This window comes from Nicotiana tomentosiformis, chromosome 2, assembly GCF_000390325.3.
Source record: "Nicotiana tomentosiformis chromosome 2, ASM39032v3, whole genome shotgun sequence".
In the NCBI taxonomy this organism is placed as follows: domain Eukaryota; kingdom Viridiplantae; phylum Streptophyta; class Magnoliopsida; order Solanales; family Solanaceae; genus Nicotiana; species Nicotiana tomentosiformis.
In genome coordinates, this window is record NC_090813.1 from 186,312,838 (window position 1) to 186,328,832 (window position 15,995).

At 35.4% G+C, this 15,995-nt stretch overlaps 1 protein-coding gene across 1 annotated transcript; it reads right to left on the minus strand.

Annotated features, from left to right (window-relative positions):
• Positions 1–8,031: 8,031 nt before the first annotated feature.
• Positions 8,032–12,671, minus strand: LOC104115749 (NAC domain-containing protein 21/22-like). The gene is made up of 4 exons (XM_009626442.4): positions 12,333–12,671; positions 10,020–10,166; positions 9,765–9,883; positions 8,032–8,613 (listed from the first exon to the last, which is right to left on the minus strand). Exons 1-4 carry the CDS (start codon positions 12,499–12,501, stop codon positions 8,167–8,169), a joined length of 882 nt encoding a protein of 293 aa, XP_009624737.1. The 5' UTR covers positions 12,502–12,671; the 3' UTR covers positions 8,032–8,166.
• Between the last annotated feature and the right edge of the window lie 3,324 nt (positions 12,672–15,995).

Below are 15,995 nucleotides of genomic sequence, written 5' to 3' on the forward strand. Positions count from 1 at the left end.
CACATTGTAGCAATATGTACCGAAATTCGTTATAAACGAAGTCTTTTCCTGATCCTCCGGGTTCATCTTAATTTGGTTGTACCCGGAATAAGTATCAAGGAAACTCATTAACTCATGCCTGGTCGTGGCATAAATCATTTGATCGATGTTTGGCAGTGGGAACAAGTCCTTTGGGCATGCCTTATTAAGATCTTTATAATCTACACACATGCGAAATTTATTGTTCTTCTTAAGAACTACTACTATATTGGCTAACAAGTCTGGATATTTTACCTCTCGGATCGAACCGATATTAAGTAAGCCGGTTACCTCTTCTTTGATGAATTTATTCCTGGCTTCGACAATAGGGAGTTTCTTTGTCTTGCCGGAGGTATGGTGGGATCCAAACTTAACTTGTGTACGGCTACCTCTGTCGGGATACCTGTCATATCCTCATGCGACCATGCAAAACAATCGGCATTAGATTTAAGGAATTTAATAAAGTCAGACCTGAGCTTCGGGTGCAGTCTTGTCTCCAAGTGGAACTTCCTTTCTAGGAATTCTTCGAACAATGCAACATGCTCAAGCTCTTATGCTGTGGATTTCGTTGCATCCGTCTATTCTGGAACCTGGAAATATCTCGGCACCTGATAATATTTCGATGCCTTTGCCTCCGGGCTAACTTCATCTAGTTCGGGAGCAGGTGCCAGTTCCTGTAATTGCTATGCCGTGTGTTCCTTTCCTTTGCTACTGGAGACCAAAATTGCATTTATCTCCATTGCCGCCGGTTGGTCACCCCTTATCTGCTTAATTCTTTCAGGTGTTGGAAACTTCAGCAATTGATGATATGTTGATGGTACAACTTTCATCTCGTGCAACCATGGCCTTCCCAAAATGACGTTATATCCCATATCACCATCTACCACTTCGAAGAGAGTTGTTTTTATTACTCCTTTAGCATTTTTAAGTAATAAAATTTCTCCTCGGGTTGTCACGCTCGCGAGGTTGAATCTGGCGAGGAACTTTGTGGCCGGAATAATGCTTTCGGTGAGTTTAGCTTGCTCCAATATTCTTCATTGTATGATATTAACAGAACTTCCTTGATCCACTATAACACGTTTAATCTTTAAATCTAGCACATTTAAAGAAATTACAGTGCGTCATTGTGTGGTAGCAGCAATCCGTCTGCATCCTCCTCCGTAAAAGTGATATCGTCTTTCCGGAGCCTTTTGCTATGAGTTATTGATACTTTCGTCATTTTTGCTGCCGAAAAGGTGACCCCGTTGATCTTGTTTCCTCTAAAGATCATATTGATCATTTGGCGCGGAGGATCTTCTCCTTCTTTCGAGGATTTCGCTTTGTCCCAGTTACGACCATAATTGTTCTTAGCCCAGTCACTCAAGAATTCTCTGAGGTGACCTTTCTTCAATAATGTTTCCACTTCTTCCCTGAGGTGTCGGCAGTCCTGTATCCGGTGACCATTCGTCCCATGGTATTCACACCATAAGTTGGGATCCCTCTGGCTGGGATCATATCTCATTGGTTTTGGGAACCGTGCTTCTTTGATGTTTCTGATGGTTGACATCAACTCCACTATATTGACGTTGAAGTTGTATTCCGATAACTTGGGGTAAGAAGGATCTCGTGACCCTAACGCTTCTTTATCCTGCAGTGATCTATTGTTCCGACCGCGATCAGTCCTTCTATCAACAACGAACCTATCCACTGTCCGGAAGCCTCTGCCGCGGCCTTCGGTCCGTTCATAGGGCAAAAATCGACCCCTTGAAGTCTGTATGTCCATGTCGTAATCGTCTTTTGATTTTTCTCTATTCTTCTCCCGTCCTTTGGTCGACGATGGAAAATCAACCTGATCATCTTCGATCCTTATCTTTGACTCGTACCGGTTGTGGACATCCGCCCAAGTCGTTGCTTGAAACTCAAGCAGGCTTTCCTTCAGTTTCCGGGAAGCGTCTGAACTTCTCGGATTCAATCCCTTGGTGAATGCTTCAGCCTCCCATTCATCCGGGACAGCTGGGAGCAACATTTTCTCCTTCTAGAATCGGGTAACAAATTCTCGTAGTAACTCGGACTCTCCTTGCGCAATCCTGAATATGTCGTCCTTTCAGGCCTGTACTTTTCTGGCCTCAGCATGAGCCTTGATGAAAGAGTCCGCGAGCATATCAAAGGAGTCTATGGAATGCTAGGGTAACAGTGAATACCACATCAACGCTCCCCTCGTGAGAGTTTCTCCAAAACTTTTCAGCAAAACAGATTCAATTTTGTGAGGAGCTAAATCATTTCCTTTCACCGTCGTTGTGTAAGTGGTAACGTGCTCTTGAGGGTCTGAAGTTCCATCATACCTTGGCACATCGGACATTTTGAACCGCTTCAGGAATAATTCTGGTGCCACACTTGGCTTGTATGGCAATTGAGTATACTTTTTTGAGTCTCGACCTTTCAGCACTGGTGGCGTGCCCAGGATTTGGTCCATGCGGTCGTTCACTTCCCTCATAAACCGTAAAAGTTCATTCTTGAAAGGATCGTTCTCGTTATTTAGGCCGGATCCACTCCCCCCCCAGTCCGACCAGAGCCAACTTCGCCTTTAGGAGTGTTGTTGTCGACCCTATGCGCTGTTTAATTCGCGGGAGCATTGGGAGGAATCAAATCTCGTCTATTCGCATTATTCGAAGCCCCCGACAACGCCTGCTTCAACTCCGTCATAACCTTATCATGTCGCGTGAGGTGGTCTAGAATGATCACATGTTGCTCTTGCAAGACCTTTACCGCGTTAACTACATGTTCCTCCTCAGCACCATCGGGAGTTATATCTCAAACATGTCGAGGATACTGCATGTCATGCATCGGTGTGGCGCCATTCCCCTCATTGTGGATGTCACTGATTGAGTCCTCGAAATGAGGTTGGTCCCCTCGAATCTCGGGATTGTGCGTGTTGTTAACAACGTTATCTGCCATTTGTTACGATTTTTTCTAGGACAAAATAATCAAAACATGTTAGTAACAAAGACAAGGATCAATTTAATCGCACGACTGTCTAGGCCCCACGGTGGGCGCCAAACTATTTACCCTTAAATGGTACAGTTGAATTTATACGTGGTTTCTAGACAAGTGAATTAATTTGATCCTGAATTAATAAAATAATTGAAGAATTATGCAATACTTAGTCTTGAGATGGAGACGAAATAACAGAAATAACAGTTCCGGAAATAGGATTTCTGGGTACAACAACAGCGAAATCAAAAAGCAAGAAGATAAAATTGTATTAAGCTTCGAATAGAATATTGCACGAGTTTGTCCAAAAATTCCCCTATACAAAGATAATTGAGCTCACTAATTACAACTATGTCTAGGGAAGGAGGTCCTAGGATCGTGCCCCTCTTTAATGTCAATTATGAGGGTCATTGATGAAGATGTAACAGTGAACATAAAATGCTAAATTTCCTGTAACGGGCAATCATTCTTAATGCCACGGAATATTTTCTATTAAATGCTACCGGGTGAAGAGTATTCATCACATCTTTATGAGCGTTATTATTTCCGGTGACAAACGGAACAGTTGTCTTCGATCTTGGCCATCCCCCGTCTTGGGTTCCACGTGTCCCTCTTTTGGGAAACCACGCATCATAGAATATTTTACCCTATACAAGTCTAACATACTATATTGCACCTAGTAGTCATATTTTTAAGTTTCCAGCTGCATAGTCCATTATTTTTTATAATATTGTTTATATACCCGATATACGATATTATACACTTATTATAATACTATATATGTCACAACCCAAAATCTACTATAGGTCGTGATGGCGCTTAACACCGTTGTCAGAAAAGCCAACAGTGATTTATCAATTTAATTACTCCCTTTTAGTATTTTGAAATCATAATTTTTCTTAATTGAACAGTATAAAATAGGATTTACAAAGTAAATGAAAATATTTAGACAAACCACATTAATGAATAACCTGAAGGAACCCCCAAAACCTAGTGTCACAATTGCATGAGCATCAACTAGAAAATATAATAAAATACAACATCTGTCTGGAATACAAATTAGAGAGGAGAATATAAATAACTCTGAGACTCTACAGGCTGCAGGTCGTAACATGAAATGCAGCTCACGGTAAAGTCCCCGCAATAGCCACGTCTCTGCGCCCAAAAGACCACCAGACATATATGTACCTGCACGAATAGTGCAGCAAGTGTAGCATGAGTACGTAAGTCAATGCGTGCCCAGTAAGTATCTAGCCTAACCCCATAGAAGTAGTGACGAGGGGTTGACATCAACACTTACTAGCGGTCCAATAAGACAGATGCAATAGAGGTAAACAGGTGTGAGACAGAGTAAATAAGCGAAATAACAAGTATAATATACGTGGTAGAATCCTCCTCTCAGCAATAACTCAAACTCTTAGCTATTAGCTACCTCCTCAATCAGAGTATATATATAATAGACCTTACCAAATAAGTCATCACAGTTCAATCAGGAACAACTCACATATATCCTGGCTTCTTGCCAAATTATTACGCACGATTTCATAAGAGTATTTTATAGAAATGCCGAGGCGTACGACCCGATCCATCATAACATTTAAGAACCATAGATACATCTATTTTATTGCCGAGGCAAACGGCCTGCTCCCATGAGAGTGTGGTACAAAATTCTGCCGAGGCGTACGACCCGATCCATCATAGTGTGCGCACTGCCGAGGGTCGAACGACACCATAGATGTATCTATCCTGCCAAGGTGAACGGCCCGATCCCATTAGAATATGAAGCTTTGACGGGTCCTTGACCCCACTCACGAGTAGACGTGTGAGTTATGTATATTAAGGGAAACCTTTCGGTGAAACGTGATACACGGAAGAATTTCGTAAGAGGAGTACAATCATTTCGCGGATAATCATGAAGCCCGTCGAATCTCTACCATATCGAGTCTATCACTCTACACAAGTCTAGTCTCAAGTCGCAACGTAAAATAAAGGAATTTAATAGGTAGGAGACAACTCAAGTAGTATAGCTATAGCATGGTGTGAACCGACATAACATGAATCTAGCTACGCACGTACTCTCGTCACCTTGTGCGTACGTAGCCCCCGCAATAAGTAACACATAACAAATATATCACCTAGAGGTAGTTTTCCCCTCACAGAGTTAGACATGAGACATACCTCGCTCCGAAGTTCCATAACCGGCTCCAAAGCCTCTCTAACATCTTAAACCGATGCCCGTCGATCCAAAACTAGTCAAACAAGGTGCAACCCAATCAAAATATACTCTAACACCCATAATTTAACAAGTTATAATGATTCCCAGCTTCGCTTAAAATCCATCAAAGTCAACCCTCAAACCCACGCGCCCGGATTCCGAAAATTTTGAAGATAAACTTTACCCATAACACCACGAACTCAAATATATAATTTTTTCCTAATTTCATGTCCAATTTCGTAGTCAAATTCCAAAAATACCAATTTCTAAGTTTTCTACCAAAATTCCAAATTTTTACTAATTTTCATGTTTAAATCCTTATATAAACCTTATATTTAATTCACAATATGCGGGAATTACTTACCTTGACATATATGATGAAAATCTCCCCTCCAAGAGCTCCAAAAATCTTCCAACCAAATAAAAATATGAGAGAAATGGGCTAAGTCTCGGATTAAAAATACCCCCACTGCCCAGTGACTTTCGCATCTACGGAACCTTAGCCGCTTCTGCGGCTCCGAGTCTGCTTCTGCGGCTCCCCTCAGGTCCCTCAACCTCTGCATCTGCGGCCCCTCCAGCGCATCTGCGCCTTCGCTTCTGCGGCTTCTCATGCGCAGGTGCGGTTCCGCTTCTGCGGAACTCGACCGCATTTGCGGGTCTCCGAAGCAGGTCACAGGAAGCTAAGATAGGCATGTGCTTGTCTAACTCAAGACAGATAGCGGACAACTAATGTGTTCCACTTATTAAACATGGTTCTATGGTCAGTCCGTGACCCCTGGATGCCGAAGGCGTCCTTGGGGTAATCTCGTAGTTCCTATGGGGTCGGTCCATGGATTTTCCTTCCTTTTCTTTTGCCGCATTTCGCTCAAAGGGTTGAAGGGAGATAATGTATCAAGCTGTTCGCAAGGGCCAACTTGATCCTCTTCCGCAGAGATCTCCAGCCATCCCGCTTCTGCGCTCAAGGACGCTGCAACTGTGCCATCACAGATGCGGAAATGGTCTCGCACCTGCGCCACTGCCCTACTCGCCCGGAATCGCTTCTGCGACCCTCTTGGCCGCTTCTGCGGCTCCGCACCTGCGGCCAAAATCTCGCAGTTGCGGTTACACCATATATGCTGCCACCAACATTTTCATAAGGCCAAATTCAATCCGTTAACCATCCGGAATCCACCCGAGACCCTCGGGACCTTAACCAAATATACCAACATGCTCCAAAATACAATACGAACTTAGCCGAAGCCTTAAATCACGTCAAACAACATTAATATCATGAATCGCGCCTCGAATCAAACTTATAAATTTTCAAATTTCAAAATTCTATATCTTGTGCCGAAACGTATCAAATCAATCCGGAATGACTTCAAATTTCATACACGAGTCATAAATGACATAACAAAACTATTCCAAGGCTCGGAACCCCAAACAGATATCGATAACATCAAAATCCACTTCAAACCAAACTTATGAAATTCTTAAACCTTCGAAAATGTTAACTTTCCATAATAAACGCTGAAATGCTCCCGAGTGATCCAATACTCAACCTGAACATACGCCCAAGTCCGAAATCATCATACGAACCTATTGGAACCTTCAAATTTCCGATTCCGAGGTCGTTTACTCAAAGTCACATCTTAGCAAATTCTTCCAACTTAAAGCTTCGAAATTAGAATTTTCTTTCCAAATCCATCCCGAACTTCCCGAAATTCAATTCCGGCCACACGTACAAGTCATAATACCCGAAGTGAAGCTACTCAAGGCCTCAAACCGCCGAACGACGCGCTAGAGCTCAAAACGACCAGTCGGGACTAAGTTTCGTCTCCTACGAAGTTCAATTCACGAAAAAATCACCAAATAACTCAAATCTTTATGAAATAACTTTAAATTTTAACCGCAACTATAAAATAACATCCCAACGAACATCAATCATCAATTTATCTAAACTCTCAATAAATTGTTTTCAAGGTTTTAAAAATTCCAACAATTGAGTTTTTAATTTCCTTTTTAATTCACCCAATATTATTTAAATTTGTAATGATAAACATCATTAAAGATCAAAAAAGGAAAGAAGATAAGAATACCACACTCTCTACTACTACTACTACTTTATCCTATAGTATAATTTTGTAATATCATATACTCTACTATTAACTCAATTTATAATAGTCCATCTTTACTCTATGTAATATACTATGTAATATATCATGTTGCGTTAAGTTTATGAAGTGCACTGTTTAGGGGGGGAGAAGTACTATACCACGGAGGGTTGTGGCATGATAAATTGAATCCTCACCTATAATTAAAGGTTTCAGATTTGAGGCTCGAAGAAATTTTTTTATAATAGGGAACGCTATGCACTACAAATTTGGATTAATCAGGAGCTACTACAGGTACCAAACACTATAAGTGAAACCCAAAAAAAAAAGAAAAAAAGAAGAAGCAGCAGCAGCAGCAATTAAGTACTATAGGAAAAGTGTTCGAATTCGTTATGCAATATTATTAATTATACGTTGTGAATGTATCTAATTATTGTTAATGGATTTTTACTCTTGAATTCTTGAAACCAAAAAACAAAGTTGAGTGAAGCAAAAGAAGCAATTATTAAGGAAAAAATTGGTCGGTTAGCCGAAACTAATTACATTGACCAAAACATTTATAGAATATATGAATATCTTTCAAATATAAGAAACTCATCAAAAGGAACGTAACGGAAAGAATATTATGACTGTTCCCATTCACACCAAAAGTCAAAAGTTTAGAAAAACAAATTGTATGAACAATGGAATATCCTTAAGATCTTATAAATCTATCTAGCTAGTGAAATAAAAAAGGACCATCCAATCAATCATATCTTATACACAAAAGCAAACACTAAAGTTTGTACATTTTCTACAAATAATTAAGATTTAATATTTAATTTTTTTTTCTACAAACATCAATCCAACAAATAATTATGAGTAATAATTTTAAATAAAAACCAAACTATTTTCATCCTCAAATCTCATATCCCCAATGCATGAATTATGAACTCCTCCATCTTGTAAACTTGAATATTCTTCAAAATTCATATCATACAAGAACCCAAACTCATCTTCCTTGCCACATTTTGTGTGAACCATGTCATTAGCCAAAACTTTATTTATTTCTTGTGACAACTGAAAGTTGCTAGATTTTTGGTTTTGATGGGCAGAGTTACTCGAGAAATTGGCAGTCGACGGGCAGTAGCCGTCGCCGTAGTGCAATAACTTAGGCATGGTGGATCCATGGTTGTCCATATTGTTGAGAGGAGATACAACAAATTCTGGAGAAGTGACACTAGCCTCGTACATGTTTTCTGGGCTAAGATTGTTACTAGTGTTGTTCTGATCATCTTTAGTACCTTTGTGAAATACTCGACATAATACCCAATCTTCCTGTTCAATGATCATAGACAACATAAGGTTAGGTCTTTTAAATGTAACAATATTATTGAACTGAGTTTACCTTTTATATACTAACACTACACCAGTAAAATCTTTATACTATCAGTTCATCTAAAAGATAACTAAAAGTAATTCAACCGTCCATAAGTAGGATTAAGAACCTAAAAATATAGCAAGCTACCTGTTACAAGTAACAAAATTTTACACCGTCAATATACACACACACAATATTGAACTTACTTCTAGGTACCTAAATAAATGCGATTTTTTTTATTAATATGTTATTACATTATTATTAAACTACATTGTTGGTGTAGGGAGGCGAGAATCAGGGTAGAGGGGTAGCAGAGAGTCGAGCGTCTTTTCTTTCATTCCAGTAGTGGTAGCATTATTCTCGTATTTCCATATTATAGATTTCTATACTATCCGATAATGATGTGTTTGTTTTACTATTATCTTGTTGTTATTATTGATTCCTTGATTTTTTCACTATTGCATATCTTTTCTCTATACTGGTGTGATTATGCATGTTTGCTTAGAGCCAATAACCTATCGAAATAGCATCTTTACCTGCACAAAGTAGGAATAAGATTGTGTATTCTTTATCCTCCCTAGATCCCACTTGTGAAGTTACACCGAGTATATTATTGTTGTTGTAAACTACATTGTTGGTGTACAAAGTCTTTCGTACCTGTGTATGACTTAAATCAGATTCTAGCTTAGACACCATCAATTATTTTCACCTATTACCCATTGTCTCGTACCTTTGTCTCAAATCTTAACTAGGAGGTTTCTAAGAAGTTTCTTACAAAGACATTTTTGTCGTCGTCACTTTGACTCGACAATAAGTTTTCAAACATACCGCGTCCGAATTTCAATTTTACGAGTTCTTTTAGAACGAACGATTCCAAGTGTTAATAATTGAGTTCTAAATTTAATAATTGTATATATTTAATAAATTTCGTAATTCTATTTAAGCAAAAGTTATTGGGTTCGACCGAGCTTCTAACTCCACCTCTCCGCGTAATAAGACACTTGACTTCTACTCTATTCTAGGCCAGTTGAAAGTATTCTCTATCACTTGAAATTAAAATTTAAAATTTGCATGGCAATATAATAAAAAAAGAAGAAGATTATATTACCTTAGGAGGTATATGAGGATTCTCCAAACGAAATTCATGCATAATCCAGCCAGTTTTAATCCCGTTAGGAGCTCTATTCTTGTAAAACACCAAAGTTTTTCTCATGCCTATGAGAGCACCTGTTCCAATAACGAAATCACTTACAATACAAGTGTTCAGTTGAACGCCCTTTATCGAAAAATTATATTAGATATATAAAAATTATACTATATATAAGTTAAAATTTATTTATATATTCCTGATTTCGTCACTCACCTGTTCGAGGATCAAGCACAGTTCGATCTTTGCCTGTAGCTTTCCAATAGCCAGAAATTGTTGCCCTATTTGTTCGAAAACCAGTAGCATATTTGCGATCTCGAAAACTGAAGAAGTACCATTCACTGGAGTTTAGCTTTGCCACCTCTAATTTAACAAAAGTATATTGTATATTAGAAAAACACAGATTTGTAAGATGATCGCATAATTTAATACAGTATTTGAGCATAAAGAGATCCAAAGTTTAAAGATTTTCCCTCATTTTTTCAAAATTTTCAAAAACTGAAAAACTCCCCACAACACTACATATATTGTTTACGATCTCTTTTTTCTGTACACAAAAGGAGGAGAGTGATCCAGCTAGTTGAATAAAAATCAGCAACTTATGATTAAATAAGCACTGCATTACAGAAAAGGGAGATCTATTATTTCAAGCTTTTTTTATTTGATAACTGTAGTGTTCGGACTAATTTGTGCTCAATTAATAACACGGGACACCCACCACACACACTCTATATATATATATATATGACGGGCGGATTCAAAAGTCAAGTTACGGGTTCGGCCGAACCTAATTGTTTTTTGTATTTTATTTTAAGAAATTCATTAAATAGAAATATTAAATTCTGAACTCAGTCATTAACAGGTGAAGTCGTCGTTTTAAAATTCAAAACTCATAAGGTTGAAATTTTAGCTCGCTTCTATGTAAGAACAACAAGAGCAAAACCAGCAAGCACAAGACTCATAAATAAAAAGTTATAGACACAGCTATTATAATTAGACATAAAAGGAGCTTTTAAATGAATATTTCTTAAAAGCATATTAATTTCCTCTTTTATCCATTTTCCTCCTGTGAAATTGCTAATTTTATTAGAGTAGTAGCTAGGCTTGTAGCTACTCTATGCAGATGCTACATGTGAACCAAATCCATTGAACCCAAATTTTATCTATTTTTACTCCATAAAAAAAAAAAGAGGAAAAAGGCATCCTTTTCTTTGAAGTTAGTGTATCCTCTAACTATCGAGGATTATGATAGAATATATAGGATCTTTATACCTTAATTAAAGTCCCGGGTTCAAGTTTTAAGAATCGAAAGAATTTTGATCGAGAGCGCTTTTCACTTTAATGAACCTTAGGTAACAAGAATGTAAATTAATCAGGATCAAAAGCGAATATCAAAGTATCGGACATTGAATGGAAATAAAAACCAAACAAAAAAGTGTGTCCACATAACTTAGGAAGGTTCCTTCAAATCAATTTCACTTTCAGGAGAAAACAGAAAGAAGAAAAAAGGTGTTTAAAAAGATGTATTCTCTATATATATTACGTGTCGGTGGATAAAATTTAATCTATTTCCAAAGAAAAGGAAAAGAGATGCAAAATAGGCTTTGTACGAATTATAAGTGAGCATGCATTATCCAGATAAAAAAGGTCCTTTTTCTATAAAGAAGATAAATTAATAAATAGTATCGATAAAGGTTAACAGTTTTGCAAACACTCAAAAAATGCTACTTTCCTATGTGTTTTTCAGTTTTTTTGGGCAGAAATCGATCAAAAAACTTTTCTCTTAACGGTGTTTGGTTTAAAAAATTCCTGGAAATATTGTACAAGTTTCTCGAAACAAAATCTTCAAACAGTTATGGAAAATTAATTTCTTTTTAAATGGAAAAATTAGAATTAATTTTCTTTTGGATACGTAGATGACCAAATAAAAACCAAACATGAAGAAGAAGGAGAAGAACAAGAATTACAACAAAACAAAGAACATTAAGATGTATATATCATTAAATCTGGATAATTAGTAAATTTGGGATACACATATGATCTAAAAAAATACAAAGAAGAAGGAGAAGAAGAAGAATTAGAATTACAAGAAAACAAAGAACATGAAGATGTACATGTCATAAAATCTAGATAATTAGCCAAGTAAGTAAATTTTGGATACGCATATGATCTAAAAAAATACAAAGAAGAAGAAGAATTACAAGAAGACGAAGAACATGCCATGAAATTCATACAATAGTCGAGTCGGTAAATTTTGAATACACAAATAACCTAGAAGAAGAAGAAGAAGAAGAATGAAGAAGTAGTAGTAGTACAAGAAAACAAAGAACATAAAGATATACATGTCATGAAATCTGGATAATTAGTCGGATCAGTAAATTTTGGATACACATATGATCTAAAAAGATACGAAGAAGAAGAAAAATTACAAGAAGAACATGTTATGAAATTTGGACAATCAGTCGGGTCAGTAAATTTTGAATATACAGATAAAAAAAACATGAAGAAGAATTAAGGAGAGAAACCTACCAGGAAGTTGCCATGGCTCACAAGTATGAAGATCAACTTCCACTAAAGTACCTTTAAGAACCTCTTGATTAGCAATTTTCTTGTAAAGATAATCACAAATTAATTCTTCATCACTAGGAAAGAATCTAAATCCTGGTGGCAAAGTTGCTCCAATATCTCTTAAACCCATTTGTTTTTTGGAATAAATTGATTTGGTAAGAAAAAAGTAGAACTTCAATAAAATTTTCTGGATTTGGAAAGAGAAAGGGAATAATTTCTTGTTGAGATTTTTGTTTAATGGAAGATGGAAGTTGGTAGTCTAAAAGAAGCTTTCATTTCTTTCATTGATAAATATATTTATATTATATATAGAGAAGCAAAGGTATGTATTTATATACAGGGCAAGATCCACTTGGAATTTGTTACTTAATTTTAGCAGCTTATGTTTTTTGTATGTAAGTTCGTTATTGTATATTCTTGGAACTTTCATGAAAAACCAAAGTCACAAGAAATCTTCCTTTTTTTTGCCATAGTTAAGGGAATAGATCCAGGGATTTAAGTTATACACTAAAGGTAAAAGTAGCAGTTTTTACACAAATTGTCGGTCATATTCGCTCTGTTTACTTTTTCTAGCAATATACATTGATTATCCATAATTATACATATATAATACATAAATTATGCATATCTTATACCTCCACCGGTTATTTTTAGTTTAATTGATTGGGTGGACAACTATTTAGGTTAATTCTTCATTAATTATCATTTTTTATCAGGATATCAATTACATATTTATATAAATAATGCAAATATTAAAGGAGTACTATTTTATCAAGTATAAATAATTATGTAGGAGAGAGAAACTTCCAAGAAACTCCTTTAATTAGAGTTTTAAGTTCTATATTCTAAAAGGATAGTTTGATTGGGGAATAAGTTATCCTAAAATTATAATGACTGAAATATAATACGAGAATTAAATAGTGACAGAATTATTTAGTGGATATATTTTTGTGGGAGATATTTGGTTATTGGACTAAAAATGGGATATATGAGGTATAATATAAAATATGTGTTTGGACTTTGGTGTATACTATATTATAAATTGTGATAAACTTTTACTTTCAATTTGAACCTTTAATTTTTCAAAAGGACTTTGGGGGAAGAGACTTGAAAAGGAGGATCTTTGTCATTGTAATATTTTATCCCATGATTAAGTAATTCTAAGATTATTATCTCACTCTTAATATGAGATAGAATAATACCACACTTGTGGTATAAATTAATCCCGGAATTGCTAATTCCGAATTTAAAAATTTAACCCAATACGAAATAAAATAGTCCTGCATCTAATTCTGAAATTATTATTCGTTATTCCACCGACCAAACGACAGGTAAAACATATTTACAAAATCATACCAATATAAAGTAATACATGTAAACAGCTCTATGTTAATTATTAACTAGTTTGCTTGAATATTATTAAAATAATAAGTAACTTATTATCATATAAAAAAAATTCATTGTCAGTGTACATACCTTTAATCTTTTAATTATTATAAATATTTTAAAAAAAATCTATTAGTTTTTACCATTTGTTTGATGTCAGGCAGAGGTAAGGATGAGCTTAAGATAGTATTTCAAAAAAAGGAAACACGCATTTCAAGTAGTAGTAATATTTAGCAACATAATACAAGCTGTCACTAGTTCTCAATCATTTATGAATCACAGAAATAAATACCTCACTTCTTTATGATTGTAAAATGATTGGTCCAACAAATAATTAGGTCACTTTTAAGTCTTTAATGTTCAACAATATCTTAATCAAGAGGTGTTTTAATGATGGTTTTGCTTGATCAGTGGTCACAAATAAATGTAGAGTTTATGTTATATATACATTCATTGTAAAATTATTTACACCATCAAATTATAATTTACCTATTTTAGCGAGTAATCGCCTAATTTTCAAGATCATAAAATTCTATTATTATGGAGGTGTACTCGTAAATATCCTTTGCATGATCTGATAGTTGAAAATATTTTACAAAGAAATGGTGAGCAAAGGATATTAATTTTGTACATCTACTTTGGGTTAATTTGCTCACAAGGGATATGGTGAGATAGATGAGATTCCTTCACCTCTAGCTCGAGTATCTCGGGTTTAACCCTGAGAATAAAGAAACTCCCGAGAAAGAGTGTGTTTTCCCCTTAGATTCACCCGACATATAGGTGTGAATATGTATTAGTCGGATTAATGAATTTCGGGACCATGTTATAATCCGAGGAAGTGAACAGTAATATATCTTTCGGATCTACCAATAATGATGGACTAATAATAATAATAATAATAATAATAATAATAATAATACAAACATCATAATTAAGAATTGAAAACTTTCCCATGAATAATTCCAATACTATGTTGAGAATCAGCAAATTTAAGGACTTTAAAATATTTCTAACTGTAAATATTTATAAATTATAACATTTTCATGTAATTACTGGATATGTAAAATTTATCTAAGAAATCAAACACTATATACACCACACACAAAAAACATAAGTGAACTAATTATTGTGTTGCATCTCTATCATACCTTTTAAAGATTGGATAGGGTGATAAAGATGTTAAATCATGTACTTGTTTTTTATGCCAAAGAAATTCTTATTAATCCATTTTAAAAAGAATGAGTCATGTTTGTATTTATAATTTTACTTTTAACTTATCATTTTGACCTTAAATATATACTACTTTATAACCACAAAAATGTTACTATAGGTTTAAAATCATATGTTTCAAAAGTTCTTCTCTCTTTTTTAAATTTCGTATCGAGTTAAATTTTTACCATATAAATTAAAACTAAGTAATAGTTAAAAATATTATCGGAGGATAATTTTAAAGCGAACTTCCTCTTCATCAGATAGAGATGATCAACAAGATTTTGCGATCCGCCGCCAATTATTCTAGTTTCAAGAGTTTGAATAGAATTGATATATTAAAGGCAAAGGGCAATAATAATGAAAAATCAGGACAAAAAGTATAATATTGTCATTGTCTAATCATTCTCATCATAAATAATTAATAGGATTGTAGGTATACTAAATAATGACATGGATGGGACTTTGAATTATACTTGAAAAAATAAATATAAATAATAGAGCTTGCTAATTAGGTTGCGTGGGACAAAAGTTATAATTAAGATCTTTGAGTGCCAAAAAGTCAAGATTGCCCTTGTGTCTCTATCCCAAAAGCCACGTATTTAATGGCCTATTTAAGACATTTCGCTTAATTTTCGCCGTCATCTAAGAGAGCCTTTCCACCTTTTTTGCAACTCCAAGCAACGCCACGTTTATGAAACAGTTGTTTTGCTCTTTCACCCTTAATTAGAGGTTGCAAGTTCGAGCGTGAATATCTGAATATGTACGAAATTACTTTAGGAAGTACTTTTCCCTTAAATAAATTTTACGGTGTGTGAATCCGGATATAATCGAACTCCAAAGCAGATACCGAACGCCGAGTAGATAAATCCAACAAAAAAAATATATAGATGTTTTGTCATCAAAAAATATCATAGGATGATAACAATCTCCTTCTTTTTTAACTAAAAGCTCATATTTTAATTAAGATTTGTGATGAATAAATAATATTTAGTAGGAAGCATTTTATCTCTTTTAGTGAGTATTTTC